Source organism: Aegilops tauschii, chromosome 5, assembly GCF_002575655.3.
Source record: "Aegilops tauschii subsp. strangulata cultivar AL8/78 chromosome 5, Aet v6.0, whole genome shotgun sequence".
In the NCBI taxonomy this organism is placed as follows: Eukaryota; Viridiplantae; Streptophyta; class Magnoliopsida; order Poales; family Poaceae; genus Aegilops; species Aegilops tauschii.
This window is the reverse complement of record NC_053039.3, coordinates 343,362,610-343,377,054: the sequence shown is the minus strand read 5'-3', so window position 1 is coordinate 343,377,054 and position 14,445 is coordinate 343,362,610. Positions and strand designations below refer to the sequence as shown.

The window sequence follows — 14,445 nt, the reverse complement described above, 5'->3', positions numbered from 1 at the left end:
GCCCAACTATAAGATTCGCATAAAACTGTTCAGTTGGGCTACCCTCCCGGCCCAGCTGCTCGGCCCGCGCTCTCTACTTCCTTCTCAAGCGAAGCCGAACCCCTCTTCCTCCTCCGCTGATCCTCCCAAACCCGCGCCCCGAATCTGCTGCCGCCGCTGCGTCCGTCTCGGTTTTGCCCCTCCGGTGAAGATGCTGTCAAGGATCTCCCGCCTCGGCGTCCACGCCCTGAGCCGGGCGAGGCTAGGTGAGCTTCTCCTCCCCTCTCCACCGTCGCCCATCGGCTTCGCGATTTCATTTGCCTCCGCTGCGGCGTTGTTTTATTTGGAGTATGTCTCGGTTAGAACTAGAGGGCATCGAGCGCCTGATTCCTGAGTTGCTCACGAACTACTCCGTGGGTTTTCCTCGTGGTCACCTGGGGTGCCCTGTCAAATTTGTGCTGAGCCCAGCGTGCTACTTGCCCCGGGTGTTAATTCCAGGTCATTCGGATGCAATGACGCGCCTAGTTTCGAGTTTGTGGATGCGGTCAGGCTGATGATTAGTTGATTGACATCTGGGAGCAAATGCGAGGTGCTTTGATGAAGTAGCTACTAGCAGCAGCAGCAGCATCGAGGGGATATACCTGTTGGTTGTGGCCACACTGATTTCCTGCTATTTGGTCACGCAGAGTTAATCCTACATCTGGTAGTTGGCACGGAGGCACTAGTTAGTGGGTTTTTTGTATTTCCTGTGGATTGGTGTCTGTTTTAAGGAATGTGGGCAGTATCTTCTGTAAGAGTGCTTTCTAGCTCTTTGTCAAGACAACTGATGCGGTGTCTCATTGCTCACCCTGATTATGGGGTATACAAATATGCAAGTTGGATTGGCCTGCTCAGTTTTCCATAATAACATGTAATGTTTGTTTATGTGTTTTTTAAGGTGAACCATACTATTCAAGATGTTCCCCTTTTATGTTTAGATATACATTTTGGAAGAAATGTATGTTTAGTTATTCTTGGTATGTGAGCCTAGGGTCTGTTTAGTTATTTTTGACTAGCGCTTTAAGTAAATTTTAAGAGAACACATTCTTTAGACTGGCATGCTTGTCTGTTTGTTATGGCCATCTTTCGTTTCTCTATGTCCACTGAATTATTCTGACATTTATCAGGTCAAAAGTCAGTAACTTCAAGGAATCAGGAAGAACCCATCAGAGCCTGTATGAACTATGTGGTCAGCTCTCTCTCTCTCTCTCTCTCTCTCTCTCTCTCTCTCTCTCTCTCTCTCTCAAATGTTGCATTGTTAACTTGCCTACATTTACTGCCAACTTATACAAAGGAGTTTCCCTGGTTGCTGGAACTGTCCATTTGCTAGGCCTTCAAGCATTTTTTTTGCAGGGAATTTCTTCGAGCAATCCTAACTGTGCCGTTAACCTGCAGAACTTGTTAATCTTTGCTTTGGTACACCCCCCTTAAAAGTTTGCACAAATCTTAAAGTTACTTAAAAAGGCTATCCTCATATTAGTTTCATAGTTTGCAGATCTAACGTATTGAATAGATTGATTTGGATAAAAAAAATATATTATCCTTTTTCATATAAAGGGTACCTTCTAATCTCCACCTTTAATCTGCATTGAAATCCATAAACTTTTCTAGGGGGGTGTACTGAAGCAAAGTTGACTATATAGTTTTCATACTTATCAGATATCGATGTTTGAAAAGATGTGCAGATATACAGATCTCGTGTCTCTGCTTTACTTTTTTTTAATTTATTTAAAATGAAAAATATAATGTAGAGAAACTGGAATAACTTTGTTCAAAGATGGAATAACAAATGGGACTCTTTTCAGGGTAATCGTTCTCTATGTTCCGCCACGGAAGCTAAAGTCAATGACAGGAGCGAACAGCCGAAAGCTAAGTAAGTCTTTTTACTGTTGATGCCTAGCCAGTCAGCTTTTACTTACTTATTGTTGGGCGTAACATAAGTACTAAAATGTTTTCTATGCTCAATATTTTCAATTCAGCAGTACAGACTATTGTGTCACACTAATATTAATATTTACTGATCTATCTCTGCGTCAGTAAGGATTCAGAATAATAACCAAAGCTCATGGAAGCAACCCTATGGTCCTTGGATGAATTTCTTAGCTGTTTATAAAAGCTTCTAATGGCTCATTGGCTCTGTGAGACCAACACAATAAACCTTACTTACCAATTTTGACGACTAACTAAATACAGCCAGTTCAACAATGATACAGTTAGACTGTAACTGTTGGAGCACTAGGACGGACTAGGATTACATGAATATAAGTACACCCACCAAAATAGATGGGCATAAGGAGTCTAATTAAAAAAAATTACCAATTTAAGCTATGCATGGAAAATTATTATTTTGTAAAGGATTAGAGAGAGCACATTAGGTTGGTGAATTAAGCCTTCATAGTGATGTTTGCCCTTGATGCTAAACCATTTGATGGTTGAAACTATTGGCAAATAATTTTGCAACGGACTTCTGTCGTCATTTCACTTTGTGGCAGGTTGATGTGGACTCATGCCGTTACCCCTTTGGAGGCATGACATTTGTATATTTTCTAAAATAGAACGTTCAGATGTTATAAAAATGTTTCTTCACTTGTGCCCCTTTTGCACTTGGGTAGTCATAGTCTCTGCGAGGCAGCTGATCAGAGAAGCAAATAAAACTAGTGAAATGCCCCCATATCGTTAGGGAAGTAATAATAATAATAAAATAAATTGAATCATGTAAAACTAGCTAAATGTGCCGGTATTGCTATGGTAGTAGTAATAATCAAACATATCAAATCATATCATATGTGGCACATCAATCTCCATAGAGATACCCCACTTGTCTGGAGGGAAAGTGGGATGGCAGGCGGGCCATCATCACCAACTCCAAAATGTGTAGGAGCAAGGTAAAGATAGATATGGCAGGTCGTCCAAACAGCTCCATTTCAGGTAAAACATACAACAGAATATAGGGAGGAAAACACGATGTACGTGATCCAACAGCCAACAACATGTCCGGCACACAGGCTGACTACAAGATGGAGCAAAAAAAGGAATTGGTAGATCCACTCATTGAATTATTATGAACAGTAAAGAGGCCTTTAAGTTCAATTCCTGTTCCAAAAATGATTTTGGAAATTCCTGGAAGTAAACATTTGTCCACCTAGAAGCCATCCACCTGACTTAACATGGTTTTTGGGCCCCTCTCTGGCTGTTGTTGTTGTCTTCCACTATTCTTAAAAGCAGCATTCCTACAAGCTGCAGTGTGTCCATTCCTGTTTTCCATAGCTTGTACCTCCTCGCTAAAGAACACAAGCTGCTCAACGTGCCACGGGGGGGGGGGGGGGGGGGGGGGGGATGTGGCCCTGCATTTTGTGGCATAAGACCACTTGTGAAGGAACTGCCAGATTGGTAAGAAAAGTTCCAGATGTTATGTACCCTGCTTACAACACCACCCTTGAAGGGACTAGTATGCTACATAGGCATTGCTTACAATTGTGGGAGAGGTAATTGGGATAAGTTCTTGTTTAATTGGTACGAAATGGGCTAGGATTATATAGCCCGCTTACAAACCCAAGCATGGAAAGTAACAACCTTGGGAACCCTTAAGAGATTTGAATCCGAACTTAAAGGTAGCTGGGAAATCCAAACTAAAAGATAACTGAGATCCTTATCCGTTAATTAGGCAATTGTTAGAGGTAATTGGAAGAATATCTTGCTTGGTTTGTAAGAATATGGCTAGGCATTATAGAGCCGGCTTAAGAACCTAAGGTTGGAAAGCGACAACCTTGGTACTCGTAAGAATTCAATATCCCAACATACAGATATCTGGGACACTCATCCCTTAGTTAGGAATAGCTCCACCCGTAGGGCAAGTGCTCCTTTCTCCTGGGATGCCCTCCTGTTGTGGCCAACTGGCCATAGTTCTGGGCCAAGTATGCTTTTCGAGCAATATTTTGTCCTTTGGTTTTTAACACAATCAGGCCTCATGCAGGTGGTTATTTCATATTTTGTCCATATGGAGCCTATGCAGCATTTAGGGCATGAAATTAATTTAGCAATAAACGGTGATATCCAGACATGCGAGAACTTCTGTCAATTTTACCAGTTCTGCCTCTATTTTGATGCATAGGGTCTTTATGAGGTCTATCTGCTTTACTTTACAGCTTATTCAAGTTTAACACGCCTGGGAGTGTGTCTTTTTTCAATAGTTTTTGTATTTTAAAGCCTTTTCTTCTGTCATTTTCTGGTTTTGTGTGTAGAATATGTTACATGTTCCATTGATTAATTAGGAACTTAATATTGAAGTTAGGATTCCATCCCCGTCCCTTTTAGCTGATTTGTTACTTAATATCTGATGGGCAGCGCATGCTTTTGGTTCTTAAATTTTTACCATTTTGTCCTACCCTTGGCAATCAGTATCAATGATTGGAATTTACTTTGCAGGATATCTGTGACATTTGTTGATAAGGATGGCGATGAAACGGTTATCAATGTTCCGATTGGGATGTCAATGCTGGAAGCTGCTCATGAGAATGACATAGAACTTGAAGGTCCTCTGCAGTACTCCTTTTTACTAATTTTGGTTTGAATCTTGAACATCCTGCAGTAATACCACACCTGTACTTGACTTCATGTGCTTCTTTGGACTTAATATCACCTGTATTTTTATTAGCTAAAGGAGCTTACATTGATATGTAAGTTCAATATTAGGTATAGATATATCATGATACCTTTCTGTCATTGTATGCCTCCTTTGATTCTGCATCTGTTAGAATTTTCGTTTAAATTCTGTTGCATGTTGACTTACAGTACTCCCTAACCTTTTTTGCCATATATATCTGAATTGCTTGTTCTGCCATGATCACCAGGAGCATGTGAGGGCTCTCTTGCATGTTCTACCTGTCATGTGATTGTAACGGTACGTAGTTCTACATACATTTCTAAGTTTTCAGTTGAGACAGTTCAAAGTGCAGTTTGATGAGAAAGTTCTATTCAGGACGTAGACTACTATAACAAATTGGAAGATCCTGAAGATGAGGAAAACGATATGCTGGACCTTGCTTTTGGCCTTACAGAAACGTATGCTTATTTTTATTTTTTTGTGAATTGTACAAAATGTATTACTCCAGTTAAACTAACCTGGTCCCATTGTTTTAGATCTCGCCTTGGTTGCCAAGTAATTGCAAGCCCTGAACTTGATGGCATAAGATTAGCACTGCCAGCAGCTACCAGAAATTTTGCTGTTGATGGGCATGTCCCAAAACCACACTGACTAAGCACTGGGTATGTTGCATACCTGCTCAGTTTTGCAGAATATGAGATGTAGTTACTTTTATTTTTCATCTTGTTGTATCTGTATCCTCAACATTTAAATTCTGTAGTCCTTGGCAAGATAGCGATTAATGTCAACTTGCTTCGTCAAATAACACTTGTAAAATCCATTGGAAAATGCATTGTCATTGCAATGCTAGCAACCTTGCACTTGCAAAATCTACCATCAGTTTGTCCATCACTCCATGTTTATTTTTCGCTATATATTATGCTATACTCTATGTTTTTAAGGCGACGCTTCGCTTTAAGGCGCTGGGGGGGCGCCTCGACGCCTAGGCGCCTAAAGCGGACATATTTGCAAAGCGCTGGGGGGGGCGCCTCGACGCCTAGGCGTCGCCTAAGCGTCGCCTTACGGACGCCTTAAAAACATAGGCTATACTGTATATCTTCCTTGTAAGCTAATGCTTGTGTGTATCAAAGTGGTATCAGATCAGCTGTTATATTTACCTAACGTTTAGACCTTATTTTTGTCGCATTCTCCTTTAATTTTCCTTTTGTTTCCTAAAGTGGTATCAGATCAGCTGTTTTGTAAATTTTGCCAGTCTACTTTCATATTCCATTTTTCTAACATTTAGAAAACATTGCACAAAAATAATGAAAATATCACTTGCATATAACAGAGCCACACATAACTGAACTTTAAATCCAAGCAACTATAACAATAACGAGCTACCGTAGGCTCACTAAAGGCATCACAACAGAGTTTTAATCTTGCTAGTGATTTATTAGTTAACTGATAAAATCCTTAATACTTAACTTCTATGACCGACCAATTTACTAATCACGGTAGGGTAGAGCTTCTAACTTATCGTCAATGGCAAAGTTCCAAGAAAAATGATGTGTGAGATATTGTATAAACATGAACTGCGAAGATGAGGGTGTTACTCCCTTTATCTTCAGCATGTTGTCCTTAGGAGTTACCTAAACACATCGAAATAACAAAAGATGAGTATAAAAACTTAGCAAGTATGCATAAAACACAACACTGAATATTTATAAATAGTATCTTATCACCAACACAAATAATGATGATCATATGTGTCCACATGCTCACTGCATCTCACTGCATTTCGTATACCGGTATCTCTTGAGTAGACATCCATCGGCATCTACTTGTTGAGCATTGAAAGTTCAAGGTGCCGAGCAAACTAGCTCTTCGTATCTTTGTCACTATGGTGATGTGGAAAATATGAAATGTGAGTAGAGTGTTTGCAGTATACATATTTCTACATTGTCATATAATTATGACCATGGCAAATATCATGAACATAAAGAACAAGTACTAAGAAATAAATTTTATGCAAAAATAGCCAGAAAAAGGTTATTATCCCATCATGGACTTGTCTTGACCCTTCCGAGCATCTGAAGAAATATCCATTGCATTGGAACTCCTCAGACCTGTGGAGCAAACCTCACTTAAGAAACTATTTGAAGATCATCACACAAGCATATTCTACTATCTCCATACTCGACAACAACAACAGCAAAGCCTTAGTCCCAAACAAGTCGGGGTAGGCTAGAGCTGAAACCCATCAGATCTCGCAACCAACTCATGGTTCTGGCACATGGATAGCTAGCTTCCACGCACCCCTGTCCATGGCCAATTCTTTCGTGTTATTCCAGTCCTTCAGATCTCTCTTTACGGACTCCTCCCATGTCAAGTTTGGTCTACACCGACCTCTCTTGGCATTATCAGCACACTTTAGCCGTCCGCTATGCACTGGAGCTTCCGGGGGCCTGCGCTGAATATGCCCAAACCATCTCAGACGATGTTGGACAAGCATATTCTACTATCTCCACGATGCTCGACAAAATTTCTAAAACCCAACTTTGCTCCTTACATCAAAACGCGGTTTAATTCTCTATTTCCATGCTATTTTCTCCTTAATTATTAGTATGTTTATCCAAACAGCGCAAAAGATACCAGCTTAGATATCTACAACTTTCATGTTACCTTAATAGTGATAACATCTGAAATAGAAAATTGTTTCAGTTAAAAACCGCTCAGGAGCATGGTTTTTACTCAAGTTTTCAAACCTTTAGAAAGACAAGTACAAACTTCTCCTTTTCTGACTAACTTCATACTGTAAAGGATTTGATCTCAATTTTCGAATTAGTATCCCAGATCAGCAATTCAACTATCAACATCTTGAGGCCCTTGTGAGAGGGTCGCTCCATGTCATTGTTTCTGGCAGAAGATTTCGGATTAAATCATCTCTTCCATGAGTGCGCTGTTTACTTTCCTGGTGCTGACATCTAAAGTTCTGCCAATTTGTTGTTGTCATGTTTTGCATCTCTAATGGCTGCTATGGGAGCCTCCTTTTGATAGTTCAGATACGCCACATGGTCAAAGTTTCAATTACTGGCATATGCAAGATTTCATCATTCTATGTGAATGTTGGTCATAGTGGTATGGCCACTACTACTGCAATTGTGGATGGAGATGCTTGCTTTTATTTGTGTGTACGAGTTAAGTTCAGTGATGCCTTGTTTTGTTACTTCAAGAGTTTTTCATTTCATTGTTGGCTTGACCAGCTTTATTCTGACAGTCCATGCCAATCTCATCTAGAAGATTCCTTTGTCTGGTCTTTTCCTGCATGTTACAGAATTAGTTACAAATAAATAGGTCTGGCCCCGAGTAATTTGCAAGGTTTTCATGAAAATTTCTCAGTGTTCCAGTGTGATGATTATTTCTTTTAAAACTGGAGATATTTCAAAGTATATTAAACAATTTTGCTGCTGTTACAGCTCAGGTGCTGGTGTTACAGTTCAGGTGTGCACAGTGCCAACAGCTTGGTTTCTTGCTAGTTTTGTTCTTTCATTTCAAACAGCTAAAATTTTCGGGGTTTCTGGCGTTTCTTGTATTTGCATATGATCCATCTGCTTCTTCTTGTACTCTCCCCTGTAGTTGTTTCATAACCCCTGTTTCGTCGAGTGTTAAAAGTTGGGTAGGGACAGGAGAACCACCACTGCGTACTTTTTTGCGACCGTAATGTCAGCTCACCATAATGTAATTTGAGGAGGAATACCATCCGTGAGCGTTCTGTCATTACCAACTGGTGGAGAGTTACCATCAGTGATGTGCCGAAAGGGTAAGACCAGAAAATTGGGTTTTCTTTTTTGTGTATGAAAGAGTAGAGTATTCCCTTTCTTCCATGTTATAAGCGGTTCCTCGTATAAGATTTAAGACGCGGTTTTGAGTTTTCTTCACCTAGGTCTTCTTATATACACTGAATCCCTCTGGTATTTAAACTCCGTAGTACTACTACATTTGGAATTTTTTGTTTCACTTGAATGAATTTGCTTGCAATTATTCATATATACATGAAGATCCATTTATTCACGTCAACGTGATGACCGTTATTGAAATCATAGTTTGCGGTTTGGTCCCATCGCGTTGTGCACTTGCGTTCTCCCCTGGTTCGAGCCTCCAGAATTTGACGGCATCTTGCCTAAATACTCGTGAATATGTTACTTCCTCAGTATTACTGTAACGATTGTTTGTTCTATTAATTTGAGGTTGGTGGCAGTAGTACTGTTTTCTTCTCTCACAAGCAGTTAATTTTTCTCTCTTTGACATTTCCACTGTCACAGATGCTGAAACGTTGTTTTTGCCCCCAACTGCGTCTGAGAAGGAACGAAAGTGACCGATGATTCTCACTGGTTAAGAGGCATCGGTTGAAGCTGCTAGATTAATTGCTACGTAATCGGCGGTTGGTAAACCTTCAATTCGTCGCAGCATAGTTTACATCGTTACGGGGGCCGTTCGCTGCTGGGCAGATGAACCGATCAGCTCCGCCGCCCAAGTCGCATTCGGATCGTGATCGTACCACTTGTGAAGCTGATTAAAGCGCCGACGCCACGTGACTACAGTAGGTCGTATGTATCAATGTATGTCGTGAGACGCCGTGCTCCCATGACCGTAACGTGTCTGCCTCCTGTGGCGCATGTCGGGATGGAAAGGCTCGCTCAGGCGATGATGCTGACGCACTGTATCGCGTACCGTCGAACCCCCATGTGTCGCCGGCCTGTGGCTGCTGCCCTGATGCCATCACAGGTTTCCGCTGTTGCTAGGCAGTGCTACGGAGTACCATCTTTTTGGCTGTGTGTGACACCCGTCTTGGTTCATCTGATTACGTTTTTGCTCTCATCCGCTGCCACTCTAGAGCAACCAATCGTAGCACACGGCCGGCGCACGCCCGACCAATATTGCTTTTAAAACATAATAACATTTACTTTAAAATGCGATTGGAAATGACCATGGATCAACGCATTGGAGAGTTTGCTTTTGGATGAGTTGAACCTTAGCATATTTTATCGCCTCGGATGATTCAGCAACGAACTGCTTTGCAACCGCCCCTCCGTCACCGGATGGCTTTGACCGGTGTTGCCTCCCGAGAAAAACATACTGCGGATGGCGATCTTCAAAAGGAAAGACAAAAAGGAGAGAGCGACAGTCCTCCTTCGTGGGGGGCAAAGGCAGGCAGGCTCATGATCGTCGCCCTACCAAGTCCCCGGATGGTGTGGGAATCCCCAAAGCAGACACGCACTTATCTTTCCCTTGCTCAAGTAAAGATGAACAAAGGGAGAGAGAAAAGCACCAGATTCTGCCACTCACACACCAACAATGTGCATATCACAGATTAACCAAAAGATGTTTGGCACTAATGGTGTGCTGAAAAAGAATAGTTTTTCAAAAAAGAGTTTGGTGTTAACTCACTCGTACCAAAGGTTTGCAAACTAGATGTGTTTTTGATTGATATATAGGGCAGGTGCTTCTTTATTTGGCTTATTATGTTGTGAATAAGCTCCTAACTTGGCATATACATACCCTATGAGGTGAATAAACTCCTGACATGCTTTGGTACTGAACATTCTTGTCAGAATTTTATGAAGTGCATACAAGTACTCAAACGCAGGATGGATGCCTATAAATCTGGCTGAATTCATGGAATTCATGTCTACGAACTTCTTTCTCTCCTATTCCCAAGGCATTGTTGCCATGGTCGTTTCTCTCTAGCTAGTACTCTTTCTGAACGGAACTAGTAATCGTGTGTGCAACTTGTGCACCATCTTCTCCTATTCCTGCAAGTGGGAGGAGGTGCAGGTAGAAGATGCTGACCGTTAGTGCTAATTAACCAGGCTTGACAGCAACAAATCAAAGGCCAGCATCTCAAAATCATGGGGGCTGTCTAGGTCACAGGAGGTCATAACGAAAATCAAGCTGTTGGTGTTTCCCTTTCAATCCATTTCCCTCCTAAGATTACACTGTCGAACTATCATAGACCCTGCCCTGTATTGACTGCAATTTTTGTGTACTGTCCGGTATTTAGTTGAAGCTTGTGCTAGATACCGGAGAGCAGACCAAAATTACTATCAATTCAAGCAGGGCCTAAGTATGTTGAAAACGAAATAAATCACGTGTGATGTATATATCACTCTTGGTTGTTACTATACTTGTTAGTACAATTTGGTTGGCCAGTAATAAGACAACAAAAGTACAAAACTCTAGCTAGGTGAACCTGTAATAGGAGTTCTTGCTTTCTAACTAGCCTGATAGATGACATAGCTTGACATGACATGGAAGGATCAGCAGTAGCGATCTTTTCTGATGGAGATTCAGATACCGGCCTTCAACTAGCTTGATGAAACACTGTCCTTTTTTTGTCCTAATAAAAGCACTAGTGGTGATATATTACGGGACAGGGATGGATTATCACGGAGTATGCTTGCTCGCGTGTGGGTGATGCGTATACTGTCCAACTACCCATTTGGCTTGTGTGTATATACAATCTAAGTGCTTCTTCAAAGAAGCAACATATGGTAATGACAGTTATGCAGTTTAATGATTCTGGTACATGAGGACATTCTAATAGTTTGTTTTCTCTGAGTCAATTGCAAGAAACCACCACATTTGTGGCTAGATTTACGGAAAACCATCAACTCGTTAATCCATTGCAAAAAACACCACAAAATCGCTTAAGTCGTTGCAAAAAGCACTGATCGGGTGATTTGACCCGTTTAATCACTTTCTTACAAGTGGGCCCAGATTGTAAGGAATTGACTTAGCGAAAAAATTACACACACACCCCTAGATCTAAAAAACAAAAGCAATCAGACCCCCTCCCCCTCGCGTGTATTTGTATGAGTTCTGCGTCGCCGGCGGCGTGGTCACGGCTGGCCTCTACCGCCTGCATGTCCAGCAGGTCGCCGACCATCTTCCTGCCGCCGCTCATCCCGTCATGTTCGTCGAAGGAAGCGCGGTGCTCGTCGATGACTCGCTGCGCCGCCGCCCTTCTCGGAAGCCGCACTGGCCGCCGCTTGGCGCCGCCGATGTCCAGCACGCCGAGCACTGGCGGCTTCAGTGGAGAGGTGTCGGAGGCGGACCTCGTCCACGCGGACGGCCGCGGAGCGGAGGAGGAGGCCCGTGGAGAGTCATTGGGGAGGTGGCGTGCGGAGGGGAGCTCGGGCCAGTTGGGGGAAACGATGTCGTGGGCTGTCAGGCACTCCTCGGCGGCGGCCGGATCGGTGATGTGGATCACCTGACGAGAGACGAAGTAGAGGAGCAGCGCCGGCCCGTGTGCCGCCGTGCGGCGTCCGCCATGGAGGTCCACTGGCACGCTCTCGCCGACGAGCACCAGAAAGAATGGCGGCGGCGACCCCAGGCCGCGAGCGCCAAGGATGTGCTGGAGGAGAAGAATCCCAGCGAACGGCGAGCAGAGCACCGTCGTGCCTACCAGATGGCATGGCCGGGGGCGCCGCGGCTGCGCTTTGAGGCAGAGAAGACCCGGTCAAAATTGCTCTGGGCTGGCTGTTGTGTATATTAGGGAGTTGATTGCATTTATTTATTTATTTCAGGGGTGTGTATGTCAACTTTTTGCCATCTAAGCTCCTTACAATCTGGGCCCACTTGTAAGAAAGTGATTAAACGGCCCAAATCACCCGATCAATGCTTTTTGCAACGACTTAAGTGATTTTGTGGTGTTTTTTGCAACGGATTAACGAGTTGGTGGTTTTCCGCAAACCTAGCCGCAAATATGGTGGTTTTGTGCAATTGACTCGTTTCCTCTAGAGACAATCTTGTAGATTTTTGTACCTTTTTTTTCGTACTCTTTTTTGGGTGTGTGTGTGTGTGTGTGTGTGGGGGGGGGGGGGGGGGGGGGGTTGTGCGTAGAGACATATACATGGATTTAATCAAGGAAATATCCATCATTTTGGTTTCGGATATCAGTATCTTGTTTTCTCCGGGGCATTTAGGACCACACCACTTCTCAAATCTTTTTCAAATTCTTACAAAAAATAATAATACAGAGCAATGACAAATATGGACAATCCCTTTCGAGCTGGTGCTCAACCTAGATACAGATCCTCTGAGAAATGAAAATGTTAACTAAAGAATGGAAAGCGATCCAAGATATCAGCGTTTATCTAAGAAGAAGTCCTACACGTATGAGTTCACCTACTGCCACTGGCTTATATACGCATGTACGTGGCTCGGCCTCAGCTACCTACCACCTTTGTACCGAACCGAAGACATTAGCCTAAGCATAAACTACGGGTGCGTCGGGTAATATATACAAAAACAAAAAGGAAAGATTCATGGCCATGGATTGGTGTATGTACATTCCATAGTATATGGTGCTTAGGCTTTCTTCATACGCTATGCCATCGGCGTTTCTTCCTGGCCAAGGAAGAACCTCGTCTACCTCTCGCCCTCTGCGTCTGGTGCGTGCACACATGGATGATTTTGTTAGAAGCAAGTTGAACTGATGCAGATCGCCTTAATGGCAAGAGGGAAACAAAACCGAGGAGAAACCGGTGACATCTCCCCATCTTGGATATCACGCTCCAATTCGATATGTCTCCAAGGGCATCCAGAAGAGGCCTGCTGATTTGTCGCTCTCAGCTTGCAGTTGATGTCGCGCATTATTTCTCTGTAGCTCACAGTCTTACCACGTTTATTAATTAGTAGTCGGTTCAGGGCGAGGGCGGCTAACCAGGCTCGTCTACACCCGCATGTGAACAGAAAAATCTGTAAAACAATTCAAAAAACATCTGATTTATTATGGCATGGTACCTGTAAAATTTCGTGGTGTTAGGGTATTCGAGGAGGTCGTGGCCAAAAAAAAAGTTTTCAAATAATCTTTAAAACAAAATTTAGACATTTTTTTGCATGAGTTCTTTTTCTTAAACGCAGTATAGACGCAAACGCTCATATATATATATATATGCATACACTCACCTATATGAACGCACACACGCACATCCTATCTCTATGAGCACATTCAAGAGACTAAGACGTCATATTAGGAAATGACCATAGACACCTCGTAGTGGGCGGAAACATCTCCTCCCGCTGAACGCGCTTTGCCGAAAATCCTAAAATAAATGCAGGAAAATGCAAGCCCTGGTGGGCCAATGATACCACTATCCTTCTAACCATTCAAAATCTCTACATTTGCGTACAAAAATTTGCACGTTTCTCGAAAACTGGAGCATTTTGGATGTAAAAAAAATTCAGAATTTTTAAAATTTGATTGCTATTATTTTTTTAAACTTATTGTTCATTGAGAGCATATGAGCCTGGGCACCGTTGTGGATTTACCAGTTCAGTGCCCACTTGTCTGTTTTGGGACCACGCCATCACCTGTGATAAGATTACTTTCTTCCTGACCTTTATCCCCGCCGATTTGGCACAGTGCCACCTTGTTTGTCTGGAAAATGGCAGATCCCTGAACGATTTGGTACAGCGATTTCCTCCGTCGCAGGTCATTGCACCATGACTGCTCATGCACTGAATAAGCGAAAACGTAATTAAAAACGACGAGCCTTTCCCCTCTAAAGCTTGCGCTGCATTTTAGGCTACGAGATGCGCGTGACTTTTATTTAAATCGGACCGCGCCTTTGGATAGTAATATAATCATGCGGTAGTAATGTAAAGGCGATGGAAGGAGGGCAACGGCAAATGCAATTATACATCGTCGTCCATCGGTCATTCCGTTTGCCCAATGAAAAGAGACCATTTGGGCTTTGATGCCGTCCAAGTTTTTCGGCCGTCCTCCACCGGCCACCCAGCAAGCTTTGGAGTAGTAGTGAGGTATAGTCGTAGAGGGA

General features: G+C 42.8%; 1 protein-coding gene across 8 annotated transcripts; it reads left to right on the top strand.

Annotated features, from left to right (window-relative positions):
* Nucleotides 1-27: 27 nt before the first annotated feature.
* On the top strand, nt 28-9,443 carry LOC109772456 (uncharacterized). Of its 8 annotated transcripts, none has more exons than XR_005757403.2 (8): nt 28-245; nt 1,146-1,207; nt 1,824-1,891; nt 4,444-4,550; nt 4,869-4,918; nt 5,004-5,079; nt 5,158-5,283; nt 8,926-9,443. XR_005757403.2 is itself a non-coding variant. In XM_020331141.3 (8 exons), the coding sequence occupies exons 1-7, from the start codon at nt 191-193 to the stop codon at nt 5,270-5,272; spliced, it is 540 nt and encodes a 179-aa protein (XP_020186730.1). In that variant the 5' UTR covers nt 29-190; the 3' UTR covers nt 5,273-5,283; nt 8,926-9,443. The 8 variants fall into 8 exon arrangements, 5 of the variants coding, with proteins under 5 accessions (XP_040246318.1, XP_020186730.1, XP_020186731.1 ...); XR_005757405.2 differs by lacking the exon at nt 8,926-9,443 and adding an exon at nt 8,080-8,463; XR_005757404.2 differs by lacking the exon at nt 8,926-9,443 and adding an exon at nt 5,563-5,864.
* The last annotated feature ends 5,002 nt before the right edge of the window (nt 9,444-14,445 follow it).